The sequence below is a fragment of the Dermacentor silvarum genome, chromosome 7 (genome assembly GCF_013339745.2).
Source record: "Dermacentor silvarum isolate Dsil-2018 chromosome 7, BIME_Dsil_1.4, whole genome shotgun sequence".
NCBI lineage: Eukaryota > Metazoa > Arthropoda > Arachnida > Ixodida > Ixodidae > Dermacentor > Dermacentor silvarum.
Genome location: NC_051160.1, coordinates 17294547 through 17308073, shown reverse-complemented (window position 1 = coordinate 17308073; position 13527 = coordinate 17294547). Strand labels below are relative to the sequence as shown.

The 13527-nt window shown below is 43.3% G+C and overlaps 1 protein-coding gene across 1 annotated transcript; it reads right to left on the bottom strand.

Annotated features, from left to right (window-relative positions):
* Positions 1-341: 341 nt before the first annotated feature.
* On the bottom strand, positions 342-13387 carry LOC119457633 (SUMO-activating enzyme subunit 1-like). Its single transcript, XM_049670928.1, is given in 9 exon segments — positions 342-1630; positions 2997-3066; positions 4264-4367; positions 4370-4395; positions 9142-9290; positions 10810-11069; positions 12764-12823; positions 12920-13031; positions 13188-13387. Coding segments are annotated over 9 exon segments (981 nt in total). The 5' UTR covers positions 13298-13387; the 3' UTR covers positions 342-1540.
* Between the last annotated feature and the right edge of the window lie 140 nt (positions 13388-13527).

The window sequence follows — 13527 nt, the reverse complement described above, 5'->3', positions numbered from 1 at the left end:
ACCATTTTATTGCCCTTGGACTTTATACGGAACCTCACGGCGACGAATACGGCAGAAATGGGCTTGGAGTGCCCACACAACTGCTTTCGCAATAAAAAATATCGAAGGAGCTTAAGTAAAAAAAGTGTCTCGACCAATATACTTTTAGTAATATGGCATGAATGGACTGACTACACATGTGTGAACTGTTTTGCTTCTTTTGTATGAATTTATTACCGGAAAGATCACCTGTGCACTGTACTGCACACGAGCGGAACACAGTTTTAAAGAACGGTCGACACAGTGGAGCTGAGTCAGTGGAAGCTGGAGTCGATGAAAGTTCCACTATTTCATACAGCTACAAAATCAAAATGATGTGCAAATTTTACTTCCATCGATGCAACACACTAAGCAGAAACAACGAAAACTTCAAAACCACTGAAGTGAAATTCCTATTCAGAAGTTACCATGGAAGAATAGGAAGAATGCATCCAATAAAATGTTGTTACCATGGTGATGATGGGTGCTGTAATAATGATACATCGTGTACAATTCATCGAAAAAGCACAAATATTGGGCATTAAAGCACACATCTTCCACATGGTGATGCTCCTTGATGCCTCACCCATGAGGCACCCAACATACTAAGAACTAACATTGCTTACATACACAACAAGGTAGCAGAGCATCGCAGACCTGTCACATCGAAATGCATGCCCACACTGAAAGGTGCAGTTAGTATTATGGAAAAGTAATTAGTAATAGTAACTGCTGGTTTATTCAGTAAATATAAAATTAAAGGGGGAAGGAAGGAATTCGTACTGGCCACACTGTAGCTGTATAACTAAAAAGGTTGAAACCTGAAAAGACACCAGCAGAGGCGAGGGAAATGGCGAATACATAGAAGGGCAGGAAGAGAAGATAATTTAGGTGAAAAAAAGAGTATTTACATCTGTGTACAGATTATGGCTAATTAAATCAATATGGAATGGTAAAAATCAATAAACTGCAGTAAATACACAGAGACAGTAACCTCTTCCCCCGCCCTATCTCAACCTTACTTCTAATAGAAGAGAGCACCGAGGCGATCTACACAAACATTTGGTGGAGCTGCACAAAAGAACCTCGAGCTGCTTTTGGTAGAAAAGACAGGTGTACAACCACCAGAACACTGTGGCAGCATTTTTTTTTTTTTTCAGTTCCGACATGCGTGTTTTTCTGCGTTTTATTCATCTTCCCTACTCCATATAGGTGTACTTAGAAGCGATTTGTACACAGATGCAAATAATCTTTTTCTGCCTCTGTATCTATGTTCTATTCCATTTAGGTTGTATACGACTTACTTATAAAATTAGGCTTAATGTATATTTTCGTCTTGGGCTTGCATTGTCTGCTTGAGCTTGTTGCCAGCCTCGACAATAAAGATGAGCTGCAGAGAGCAAAAATGCATTAAGCGAAACACAAAAAGGTTGCCCAGTCTAAATTATGTGTGATGCCCTGGTTGCCCTGGCACGTTATGTGCGATGATGGTTGGTGCACTGCTGATGAGCAGAGTATCCAGTCACCGGCCAATGTTCTCTTGGAGACCACAGCATTCAAAGCCATCAAAAAGGAAAAAGTTTTTCAGTGGTGCATCCTTGCACGAGGCCACCTGGAAATGAAAACGGACTTTTAAAAGCAGCCAGATTGTACAAAGCATTGTCTAGTTACATTTTCGTATACAATCTGCACTCTGCGTGTTGAAGCTCCCTCCCGCCTACTATTTTATGGTTGCCATTTCATGTTTTAGCTGTGTTAGTAATTTAGTATTCCATGCAATCCCCTGCTGAAGCTGAATAATCCGTCTGCTACTCTATAGTGCCTTTCTTTTACAGCGAAGCTGTATACCTCTCGTTGGTCGGAAAATTTTGTGGCATAAACACAAAACGCCAGGTTAACAATTGAAGGCACACGGCATATCTTTGTTTCGAATCAGGCATACAGCACACACACATTAATATATATATATATATACATATATACTTAGTGAAGTCCCCACGCTTTTATATATAAAAGGGAGACCCGTCGAGCAACTCATTCCGGCCATTCGAAGACTGCCATGGGTAGACCATGAAAATTAAAGGCACCAGAAGAACAGCGTCAATACAATGCTCGACCATGTGTGGTGTTTGATACAGCTTCGCTGGACATTCACGTTCGCAGGGCGGGATGGCGGTCAATTTTTTTTATTAGTGTACATACTTCAGTTGTTTTCTCTTGGGTCCACCAACTGCACCCTCGCCTTATAACCGTGACCACCTTATAATAGAAAAATATGGTAATGTGTTCAAAGTGTTTTAGTAAACAATTTAGAATGTAAATGGCTGACTTTTTTGCTCTCAGTGCCAGTATTTCATGTAGTAGCAGGTTGCCTTCTTTTATTGTTTCTTGACAATGTTTTACATCAGGCATGTTCTTCAAGTGGCTGAACAGGTGCTTTACAAGTATGCTAGAGATGAAATAGTTAATGTTTTCATATCTGGCGTTCTTGTAGAGCGTTGTCACATAGAGTCTACATTCTGTGAATGCGACAAAAATCACTGAACAATTGAAAATTCTTAATCTATTCGGCAGCTGTACACGTCTTACGATTTTGAAGATGAAAGAAATGTGGCGAAATTAAACTTTCAATCGACATAATAAATTAGTGCTTGAAGGGGATATTTGTGATTCATTAGGCCCTATTTGTGGATTTCCTGTTTCTAACCCAACACTAAGTGTGGCGTCACTCACTCTCAGTCAAAAATAACGCTGTGTAAAATGCAGGCCCCCCATTGCAATAGGAACCACTAAAAACTTCGGCTAATATGATAATTACAATAGAACAATTTTGTTGCAACGAGGGCTCGCAGTTTCCTTTGTTCTAACATTGCATTTAATGACACCTACCCACATTTTTTTCTGTATTTAAAAAAAGTGGACACCATTCTCTCCACTGCAGAAATTAAACGCTATATATGTGGCAACCAACTACCCACCTTGATAATGTCCTGAGCCAAGACACCTCCAACAACAGCACTTGTGGCACACATTTCCTTGCAAATAGCACTGGGCACAAATTAAAGAAAGAAGAAAAAAAAGAGCATACAGTCATTGTTGGTCCGAGAAAAATGTTGTATTACCTAGCTCTCTGGGCCATTGAAAATTTTACAATCACGAGAAGAATCTATTCCATATGTGTTTTTCCTTTCTTTCATTTCCCCCCCCCCCCTTTCCAAATCTCTTTTTCACAGCGTGCGCTACACTTGGCATGTGTCTTGAGCTGTTCACAGAGGATATAATTATTTGTTGCGCAGTCAAGGAATTCTGGAACCATACTGACATTATGGGATCGACAGCTATATAATAAAGCAAAAAGGCACAGAATTTCTGCCAGTGCTCCTTTAATGACTGTTCAATGACAACACATGACCTCAAGCAGTGCAGACTAACAATCCTAGGGCTAGGTTAGACTACATGGATGTTAATACGTAAGAGAGTGGACGAAGGGACAGCCATTGCAGCAGCTAAGTTGGTATAGATCACTGAGAATGTCACGCAGAGGGAGCAAGTTTAGCTCCCACAGGTGGTAAGTTGTCCTTTTATATGCTTTCATTTGCCTTTTCCTTTGTTAAAAAATAATAGGATTATCGCTAACTTAATGTTGCTCTTCAATTTTTATAACGGCACAATAATAATATATTTCATTTTTTATGTTTTCCTAAGCCGCATTGTCTGTCGGGGCTTGATGTGGTTGTCAAAAAAAATTTATTCCGAGGTTTTACAGGCCATAATCACGATCTGATAATGAGGCCATGGGGGGGGACTCCTAAGAAGTTTTGAACACCTAGAGTTCTTAACGTGCGCCTAAATCTAAGTACACAAACATTCCTGCTTTTTTTTTTTTTTACTTACTTGTGCCCTTGAAATTCGGCCGCCGGAGCCGGAATCAACCCCGCGACCTCAAGCTTAGCAGTACAATGCCACAGCAACTCGGCTATCCCAGTAGGTCAACATGTGAGGCTGTTACAGGACTAAATCAAGCCCCTCAATTCGCCTTCTCATTGTTATGCAAGTGCCATTCGTAACTGACCATCAGCATGGCAGGCACCTGACTGATCATTTCTGCGAGTAGTGGTCGCACAAACACCAGCCGACGAAGAAATAACGTTCCTCTTAAGGAAAAGATGTGCTCAGTTTCCTTCGACGGGCACTAGCAACTCAAGGCACCACTAGCTAGGTAATCGAGAAAAGAAGAGAACTCACTTGAAAAGTCGCTCCGGGATGCGCTCCTTGTCTACAGCCAGGTCTGCTGCCACTTGGTCCCTTAGGTTCACCATTTCTTCTCTGTCTGACTCCAGGGGTCGACCCGGTGCTTGTCGTAGAAACGCAGAAGAACTGAAGGCAAGAAGGGAAACACAAAGAATGTGGCAGATACATTGCAGTTGTTGTGATCTAATTTAAGTGAAGCCTTGCTGAAACCCTTCAATTAAATACTATGCAAAGAGGCACATGATGCATGCAATCCTACTTCTAACTAAAGTCAAACCCGGATATTACGAATCTGAAAGGAAGACCACACAAACATTTCATTTGGGGTCAGTACCAGCCACTACGTGTTCCACAGAGCCTTTCCGACTGGTCTCGCATGTCAAGAGGGTCTCGCATTTCAATATTATAGGTAATTCGATATATAAAATAAAAACCTAATACAAAAATTTTCAAGGGCATTTTATTGCTGTTCATTATACAGTGGAAATCCGATTATACGACTTTCAGGGGACCATGCAAAAACGTCATGTAATCCGGGTGTCGTATAATCGAAAAACTAAGAATATAGGCAGTGACACTCAGTCTTGCCCAAAAAACAGGTACAGACCACCTGAATAAACCCACGACACGAACCTGCACTGCTCCAAGGAAGGTAGGTCAAATTATAAAAGATTACCGTATTTATTGATTGTAACGTGCATATCTTTCGTGATTTTCGTTGCTTGAACTTGACCCTCACGTTGCATTCGAATAACGACAAAATTGTCCATTTCCAACAAATCTCTAAATCCCGCGATTTCTAGCGCTACGTTGGCAACCTGTAACTTTACGTCTTGATCCAATCCATAGACAAGTCGACTGAAGTCGGAACTTGTTTTTGATTGGAATCGACGCTGTTTACACTATGCTTGTGACTGGTTACGATGCCACAATACCTTACGGCCTTTTGCGGTTCGACACCGTTCATTCGCAACGTTACGGCGCCGCAGCGCGTTCGGTATGACGGCCGCTTCGAGAGACGATGCAATTTTGTTGGCCAAGGAGTTGGGAAAGTCCGCCGCAGCTGGGTGTCTCGACGTCAACGAGTTGACAATATGCGGATGGCGGGACCAGCGGCAGGCCCTCTTGAAATGCGAGACCAGTCGGAAAGATTCTGTGGAACTTGTAGTGGCCTGGTACTGACCCCAAGTGAAATGTTTGTGCGGTCTTTAAGTACTTCAATCTCAAACAAGCTTGACGGCACGGAAGATGACTTGATTCTCGGGCAATCACTTCTGGAGATAGTTTCTCTTTCGCGAGACTTGGCTCATTTTGGCACCATCCCCTCGAAGTATATGGCCGATAGCGCGTTTAGGACAGCACCAGAAACATTTGGTGGAAACACTTTCGGTGCCGAGTCACGCGAAATTTCGCGAAAGTGAAGCTATCTACGAAAGTGATCTACTACCGCCGCCCAAGGAAAGCTCAATCTTCTCCTAAAAAAAATTTTAAAACTAGATTATGGGGTTTTACGTGCCAAAAGCACCATCTGATTATGAGGCACCCCGTAGTGGCGGACTCCTGATTAATTTCAACCAGACGATGATTAGAGGTACCATTTCATTTTCCGTTCACCTCACGTTAGTTTTATTTTTATTATTTCGTGTGACTGGAAAGTCGCTCCTCGCGTTACAATCGCAGTCACGGTACATTCAGGGAAATACGATATTGCACACCCATTATCAGCCGGCTGCAGTGTGCTCACACGCCAGCCTGCGTATGCTTAGGGTTTTTTTTTTCTCTTTATTTTATTATTTCCCCCCCCCCCTCTCGGACGGTACCGAGAGAGGCATCGTACAAGGCGGGGTCAGCGTAAAATTGCATCGTGTAATCGAGGTCTTTAATGCATTATTTCTTTCTATGGGCATTATGCCGAGACCAAATCAATCTGTCGTAATATGTGGGTCATTGCATGACCATAATCGAGGTTCCACTGTGCACAATAATTCGTTATATGTGGGTTCAATATGTACGACTATACGAGCAAAGAATTGTTCACATTCTTCTACAGTCAGAAATCTTTCACTCAGACATCTTTCAACCTTTAAACAACACATTGTCAAAATCAAATGTGCCGAATCCGAGAAAAGGTAGTGAGAAGATTGCAAAGAAAACAAAAATTACAAAAAAGCTTCCTGCTGCTGTGAAAATTCCCGATTTTGCAACCGAAAAAATAAAATGCACCAGGAGATACAGTTCAACAGGATTTGTTGCTGGGCATGTTGGCATGTATATGTGTGCTTTTAATGTGTGAAAACAGGCACCATGAAGAGAACACAATGCACACAAGCACTGCTGCCAACTGTTGGCAGTGGCACGTACGTGTTGTGTTCTTTGTCGTCTTTCTGTATTTGCACTGTTAAAGAATGTATAGTCAGGGGTGGGACTGTGCCAAAGTCATTTTGGCGCAATTTCTGGAGCAGGTCAAAATGCGTTTTGGAGCAGTTTGGAGCAGACAAAGTAGCATTTTGGAGCAGCTTGGAGCAGACTAAATTTCATTTTGGAGCAATTTGGAGCAGATAAAATTTCAATTTGATGCGAGCAGTTTGAAGCAGGCCAATCTGAATTTTGGTAGAATAATGGAATACAGCAGCGCACTTCTAAACCACGACGAAACACAGAATTAACAGGAAGCTCGTAGTGGACGCGCACTTCGTAGCTATAGCGTACTAGAATATGGAAGAGTGGGTCGAGTGGCGGCTCGGCGCATGCTTTCCTGTAAAGCCGGAAACATCAGTTGCAAAACGATCAAACTATATATTTCCGTGCCTACGCTCATGACGATAGCAGAAAAGGTTCTCAAATTATGCAGTCCAATCGACGCTGTAACATAATTTCTGTTTCACCATAAGTCACCGCAGACCAAGAGAGCCGCTATCAAGCCTGGGCTGGTATAATGTAAAACTATTCCAATCTGTTTTTGTTCCGATAGCAATTATATGGACACTCCAGGCGCATTTCTGGCGTCGCCATGATGTTCCATACAAAGTCCAGGAGCGATAATAACATTGCCGCGCGCTATATACAGTAGGTGCGAGTGAAAGCGTGAGGGCGAGCCGACGCCGACGAGGGCGGCTCAATCTTTCACGCGAGAGAGGACAGCGGCGACGTTCTACTGCGACCGTTGCTGCGTATGGCGCGGCCGCGCGGGCCCTGTCTTGAAAGCGATCTGCGATATGGACATAGTGCGAGTTCTGATAGCTTCGTGTCCGCTGTTTTTTGCCGCTTAGTTCGCGTTGAAGCGAGGCAGCACAAAGGTGAATTCGTTCGCTGCTGCTGCCGCGCTTGCTCACTCCAGCGTTTTGCCAGCGAGTTTCTGCGGTAAACTGAGTGAGGTGTACATGTTTGCTTGTGCACACAGTAACATCATGCTTGTTAATTTAGTGAGTGACACATGTTTACAAGTTTATACGGCTGACAAAACTACTATTCTTGCTTCTTATAGCTGTCTACTAATTTGCTATCGCAATCGATGCTTTGCCTTTCGGGCGATACAGCGACGTTTTATTCCAAATCCGCCATTAGCCCTTCGTGATAGGTGAAAATGGCTCCCGCCTCGCCCATATGAGGATAAAAACAGATTGGAATAGTTTTATGTTATACCGGCCTTGGGGACACAGACGCCGCCCCGCTTCACCCGCTGCAGCACGTGCCTCCGAAATATCTAGTTCGCTCGCAGCGCTCTCAGCCTACTTTTTGTTGTTTTGCACCTCAGCTAGGGAGTGCTGCGCCGCTCGGCCCACTAAACCGTATTCTAGTACACTCTAAACACCATAGAGTTAGTATACTAACTCTAGAGGAAAAGCTGGTCGAAAAAAAGTGGGAACCACATAGGCGCCGCCATGTTGCTACGACTCATTTTTGTAGCCCTAAAAATTCAACATATTATGCAAAAGCAAGCACTTACACGTAGCACGTAGGCACGGACAACATTTGAAGTTAATTCCGGACATTTTTCAGAAAGATCGGATGGCTATTTAGAAAATTGCGATGTAAAATTTACGGTGTCTAAAAGGTTGCGTTTGCAGGCGCCTTAACTAGATGGCGCTACCATACTGACGGAGGCTCTGGAATGCGTTGATCGCGTGCCTCGTCTGAATCGCATTCGCCGTCTCCGCCTGCAGTCCTGCATAGGGTAGCAACATGGCAGCGCCCTTGCGGTTCCCGATTTCAATACATGGGCGCTATGGGCAGCTTTTCCTCTAGAGTTGGTTATAGTAACTCTATGCTAAACACAGCCGCCCTAGCCGTTCCGACAGCAGCGACAACAGCTGGCAGTGGCCGCGCGCGCACCTGCCACTTGCCGGAAGCACTGAAAAGTCCAGTGTTACAAGCGCGAAAATTACGAGAAACTCTGCGAGAGGTGCCGTCACTGTGTTGTGCGCAATGTGAATGGCTGCACTCTTTTTCGGAGAATGAATCGGCTCGCTGTTCGTGGCCACTGCCGAAGCCGTTCTGGTGCAGCGTGGTGCAATTTCGGTCAATTTTCTGTGTTTGGGGCAGGAATTTGCGTCTGGTATCAAAAATGCACAATTGGCGCAGGAGTCCCACCCCTGTACAGTGCACCCGAAGATTACTCCTTGTCCCATTTTGATAGTTGGCTTGAATGTTTAAAAAAATTATTTAAAATTAGGTTGCAGGGTCTCGTGCCAAAACCACAATCCGATTACTGAGGTTCAAAAGAACAGATGGTGGGCCGGTTGGTACAGCATAGCTTGAGGTATGCGCAAAAGGTTCGTAGCGAACCTGCAACCTCTTGCAGCAACACGATGTCATAGCCACCAAGCTACCGCAGCGGGTGAAAAGTGTGAATGACCTTAAATGTCGGCTCACCATGAAGCACGAAGAAAAGAGGCGACGTCTTCCTGTCCAGGCCAGTGCTTGCTTTGCCAGCCTTTACTTGAAGCGCTCTTGAAAGCGGTACACACGTCATCACCTGAGGTGAATGGACAAGCTTTAGTATTTTGGCCTTTTTGAAGAGACTACTTGAGAGCAGGCCCTAGTACCATGTTCAAATACACATTCCTCTGTTGTGTGAAACTGTTCGGCAAGAAAAAGTACAACATTGGGAAAGTTCTCACTGCTGCGAAAACTTTCACGGCAGCAGATAAAGAATCAAATTTTTAAAGAAAATGCAATTCTTCATCGCGGAGTCTGTGCGATCTTTTAGCATGAACATAGAAAAAAAAAAAAGAAAAGGAGACAATGAATCGACTGTCGCTGGCTGCCACAACAGATGCCCACAAGCAGAAGCAAGGAAATTATTGCTTACTTTTTGGAATCACAGTGCTTGTGTCGTCCGTCCTTGGTTTCTTGGCAGGGCTGGGACCCACGACCCTTTCTACTTTGGGCACTTCTCTGAAAAAGCAAATATTCCTTAGGACCCATAAACATATCTGGGCATACAAATGAACCTGTACCACAAAGCCCATGCTGCCCTTTCAGCCACAGAATGCATGTTATATCCTGTATCACACAGAGAAGTTGACGACATCTTAGGCCCAGAAATAAGTGGGACCCAACTTAAGTTTTCTTTCGTTCATGCAAAATGTTTCCGAGTTCTCATAGCTGCATTTTGTTAAGAATAAATGCAGAAGAACACACTCATAATGCATTAGAATAGAAAACTGGGCGATTCGGTGAATGTTCATGGTGGTGTGGCGTCGTGACACAGATGCCTTCCATTTACGTCTGTGTATGGCAAATCATTTCTGTGGAAACCTGCAAATGTGACGGATCATTCACAAAACGAATAAAGTTCACGACTGATCTGCCATTTTCAGTGTCCCTGTGCTTCCAGTTGTCAATTATTTCCGCTTCACTTTGCCATCTGTGCTAGCCTCCTAGTTAACTCATGGTATAATGACTGCCCGGAAAGGCAATGAACATAGGTTCACCTCTTTGGACCACAACAAAGTTTTTTTTTTTTTTTATGACAGCGAAGTCTTCCGATGAACCCATACGGATTTCCTTCATAATGTTTTCCCCTTCCTTATGGCAGTGTATCGCTACCACACCACCATGAACACTCTAATGCTTTAAAATTATGCAACTGGCTCTCTTGACATAACTTTGGATCGCGCAAGAGGGACAAAAGACAACCTACACAGGATAAGCGCTCAAGAATCCAAAAATTACGGATCCGTACCAATTAGCCCAATCACAGTACTCATAAGTTATATCTCTTGACATTTCCATCTGTAGATTAAGTGGATTTATTATTTTTAACAGCGAAAAGTACCCGATTGTCGGAAAAAATATGTCACGGAAAATCTTCAGCCTAGCTGTAAATTATCACTGCAAAGCCAAGAATAACACTAAAGACGAACCTCGGTTTAACAAACACAGACATAATTAATTATCCGATATAACAAGGTAAATCTAAAAATTTTCTCATCAATATCAGCAAGTAACAAAGCAAGTTTGTAACGAATATTGGATACAACCAAGGCTATTTTCGTGTTTCAACTGGAGCCATTTTGTGTAACCTGGGTAACTCACTGTGTATAGGCATGCTGAATGAGGTCACTGAAGAAGTAGCCAAAGAAGCCCCACACGTGGCCACAGAAAAACTTGACGCCAAGGTTACGACACTGGGTGTTAATCTTGATGAGGTCTTCTGTGGAGTGGCTTTCAGTGCAGCACACAATGTCAAACTTGCGAAAGAAATCGTCGTCCTTGTTCAGCAGCTCGCCATCCTCAGAGTCCACTTCAACCATAGGGTTCAGGTTTTTTGTGTATGCCTTTGAGCTGTGTGCCCTCTGCAACAAAAAATGTTTGCAGGAAAGTTTGGCCAAAAGCATGTGATGTGAAACCATTTAGCACCGTGCCCAACACTACCAAGCTGCTTGCAAAAACAAGAGCTCTGAACAGCAAAACACAGGGCACAATAAAAAGAGAGCTTTCAACCCTTTTGGTGCTGGGTGTTTTTCTGAAGTGCAAAAAAAATTCAATTTCTCTCGAAGTATCACATTAGTGGGATTTAAACTCGAATGTTATTTATAGGCGATATGTATGCTGCGCTGTGGAACATTTCACCATTTCACAAAATGTTTCTTGTATTTCTGCACTGTTATGAAAAAGAACACAAGCTTTTTGTGCCAGCCAGCCATGTGGGAAAACAAGAAATGCAAGCAAAACCAACAGTTGATAAGCATTGTAGTGCCATTTGTCGTACAAAAACATATTGTATAATGTATCATAAAATGTATTATAAAGCATATTAAGACGTATCGTATATGTGCACTAAAAGTGCAGAATTTTTTTAATGTAATCAATTTCCTTGCTTGATAAAGAGAGGGAAGGCATGCAGACGCAATCACTGTCTCATCACCATGGCTTCAATGATTTCTCTGGTGCACTTGTCCTCCGCTCAAGGCCTACGACTAAACACAGGCATTAAGATTTGGTTTGCGAAGGCAATCCCTGCAATGAATCGCAAGAAACCATCGTTTTTTTTTTTTGCAGGGATTGCCTTTGCAAACCAAACTTCAGTTAATAATACATAAATGAGATCTCGCAGGAGGAAAAAAAATTTTAATTGTAAATAAATTAAAATAAGACACGGACAGGACAGGCAACAGCATAGGTGCTCATTTCAACTTCGAAACGTTAAAATTTTGACAGAATACAACATTGCTATTGAGTCCTAACAAGACATGCATTGGGCATATAATGAACCAGCTCGTTCAACAACACATCTTGCATAAGATGTGACATTTTCTCAAGTCTCAATCAGAATGTTGCATCCTGCCAAAATTTCAGCTTCACAAAGTTGAAGTGAGCATCTGCACTGTTCCCTCTCTTGTGCATGATTTTTTAGTGTTTTAACGTACACTGAACCAACTTGTCCAACAACACGGCTCGTTAAGCAGGCGTACGGCACACTCCAATCTTGTACATGATCTTCCAAGATCATCCACAGTTCTAGCCGGAATTCTTGGAAGTGTTTTAACTACTGCCTAGCACATGTGGTGTCTGTAATCGTCTGGCCTGACCTGAAGGCTTCAACTTCAAGCCCAACTGGCCTGACTAAACACTGTATTAGCCGTGCTTTCCGGAAAGTCTAAACTCACACGGTGCTCCAAGACTTATAGTGGACTTGGCTAATAACAATGACATTGTGAAATCTTCTTCCTTCAGTCATTTCAGATACCTCACCCATCAACGTGATAAGAAGCCGCATGTTGTCTTCTGCAGTGTACTGTGCAAGAGACTCATTGTGCTCTATTCTTCTGTTGCGTTATTAATAACAGTACAGTAACCACCAGTCCCAGCTTGCAGGTTGTTCAGTTGCACTATTACACCATGATAGCCTTTCTTTCACCAAAAGAGTCCGACCACCAAAGGACGCTCACCGAACGCTTTCCATAACGAAACTGTGCATCTTTTTCCAGAGATGCGTAATAAACACCCCAAATGTGTCAAGTGCACAAACAAGACGAGATAAACTTACATTCTTGCCGACGTCTCCTCTTTCGACCATGAACTGGGACGAAAAATCCTCGGCAGTAACCTACACAACATCATTCACTCAGTGTTACATTAAAAAGTTCGCTTTTCTGCAATAAAAAAAATAAGAAATGTTAGGGGCACTGGTTACCGTACTTACATTTTGGCTATCCAGGAGCGTTATGGACTTGATGCCCGCCAAAACCAAGTTTTTCGCCACTTCTGCTCCGAGGCCGTTCAAGCCAGCGACCAGAATCCTCACCGCTCGCAACCTGCAATCGAGAATGCATGTGGTTCCAAAGTTGTCAATTCACCTCAAGTAAACGTCGCAACAACCACTGAGACACAAAAAGCAGCTACTCTCGAAGGTATGTCTACTGAGAGCCGGCACAACAAACAGGGCATGCACTCAAGCAAGAGTTGCTTACCGTTTCTGTGACTCTAAGCCCCAGAGACGTATCTGACGATCGTAGATATTGGCCTCTTCTTGAGACAACTCGGGAGCAACTGCACGAACTTCACCCATAACGTTCACCATAGGCACTACTCGCCCTACAACACATGAAAAGACGCTTCGCGCTTTACCATAGAATTTCCGTCAATGGCTATTTCAGCGGCTTCGGCTTTAATGGCTTTGGCCTTTGGACGGCTAGTTGGTGACGCTGCGCTCGCCCGCCCGCCCGTATTTTTTTTTTCATTTATGACGTGGCGGCGATGACATCGCCTGTCCGTCCACGATGAAACTAGATGAAACGATGTATTTAGACA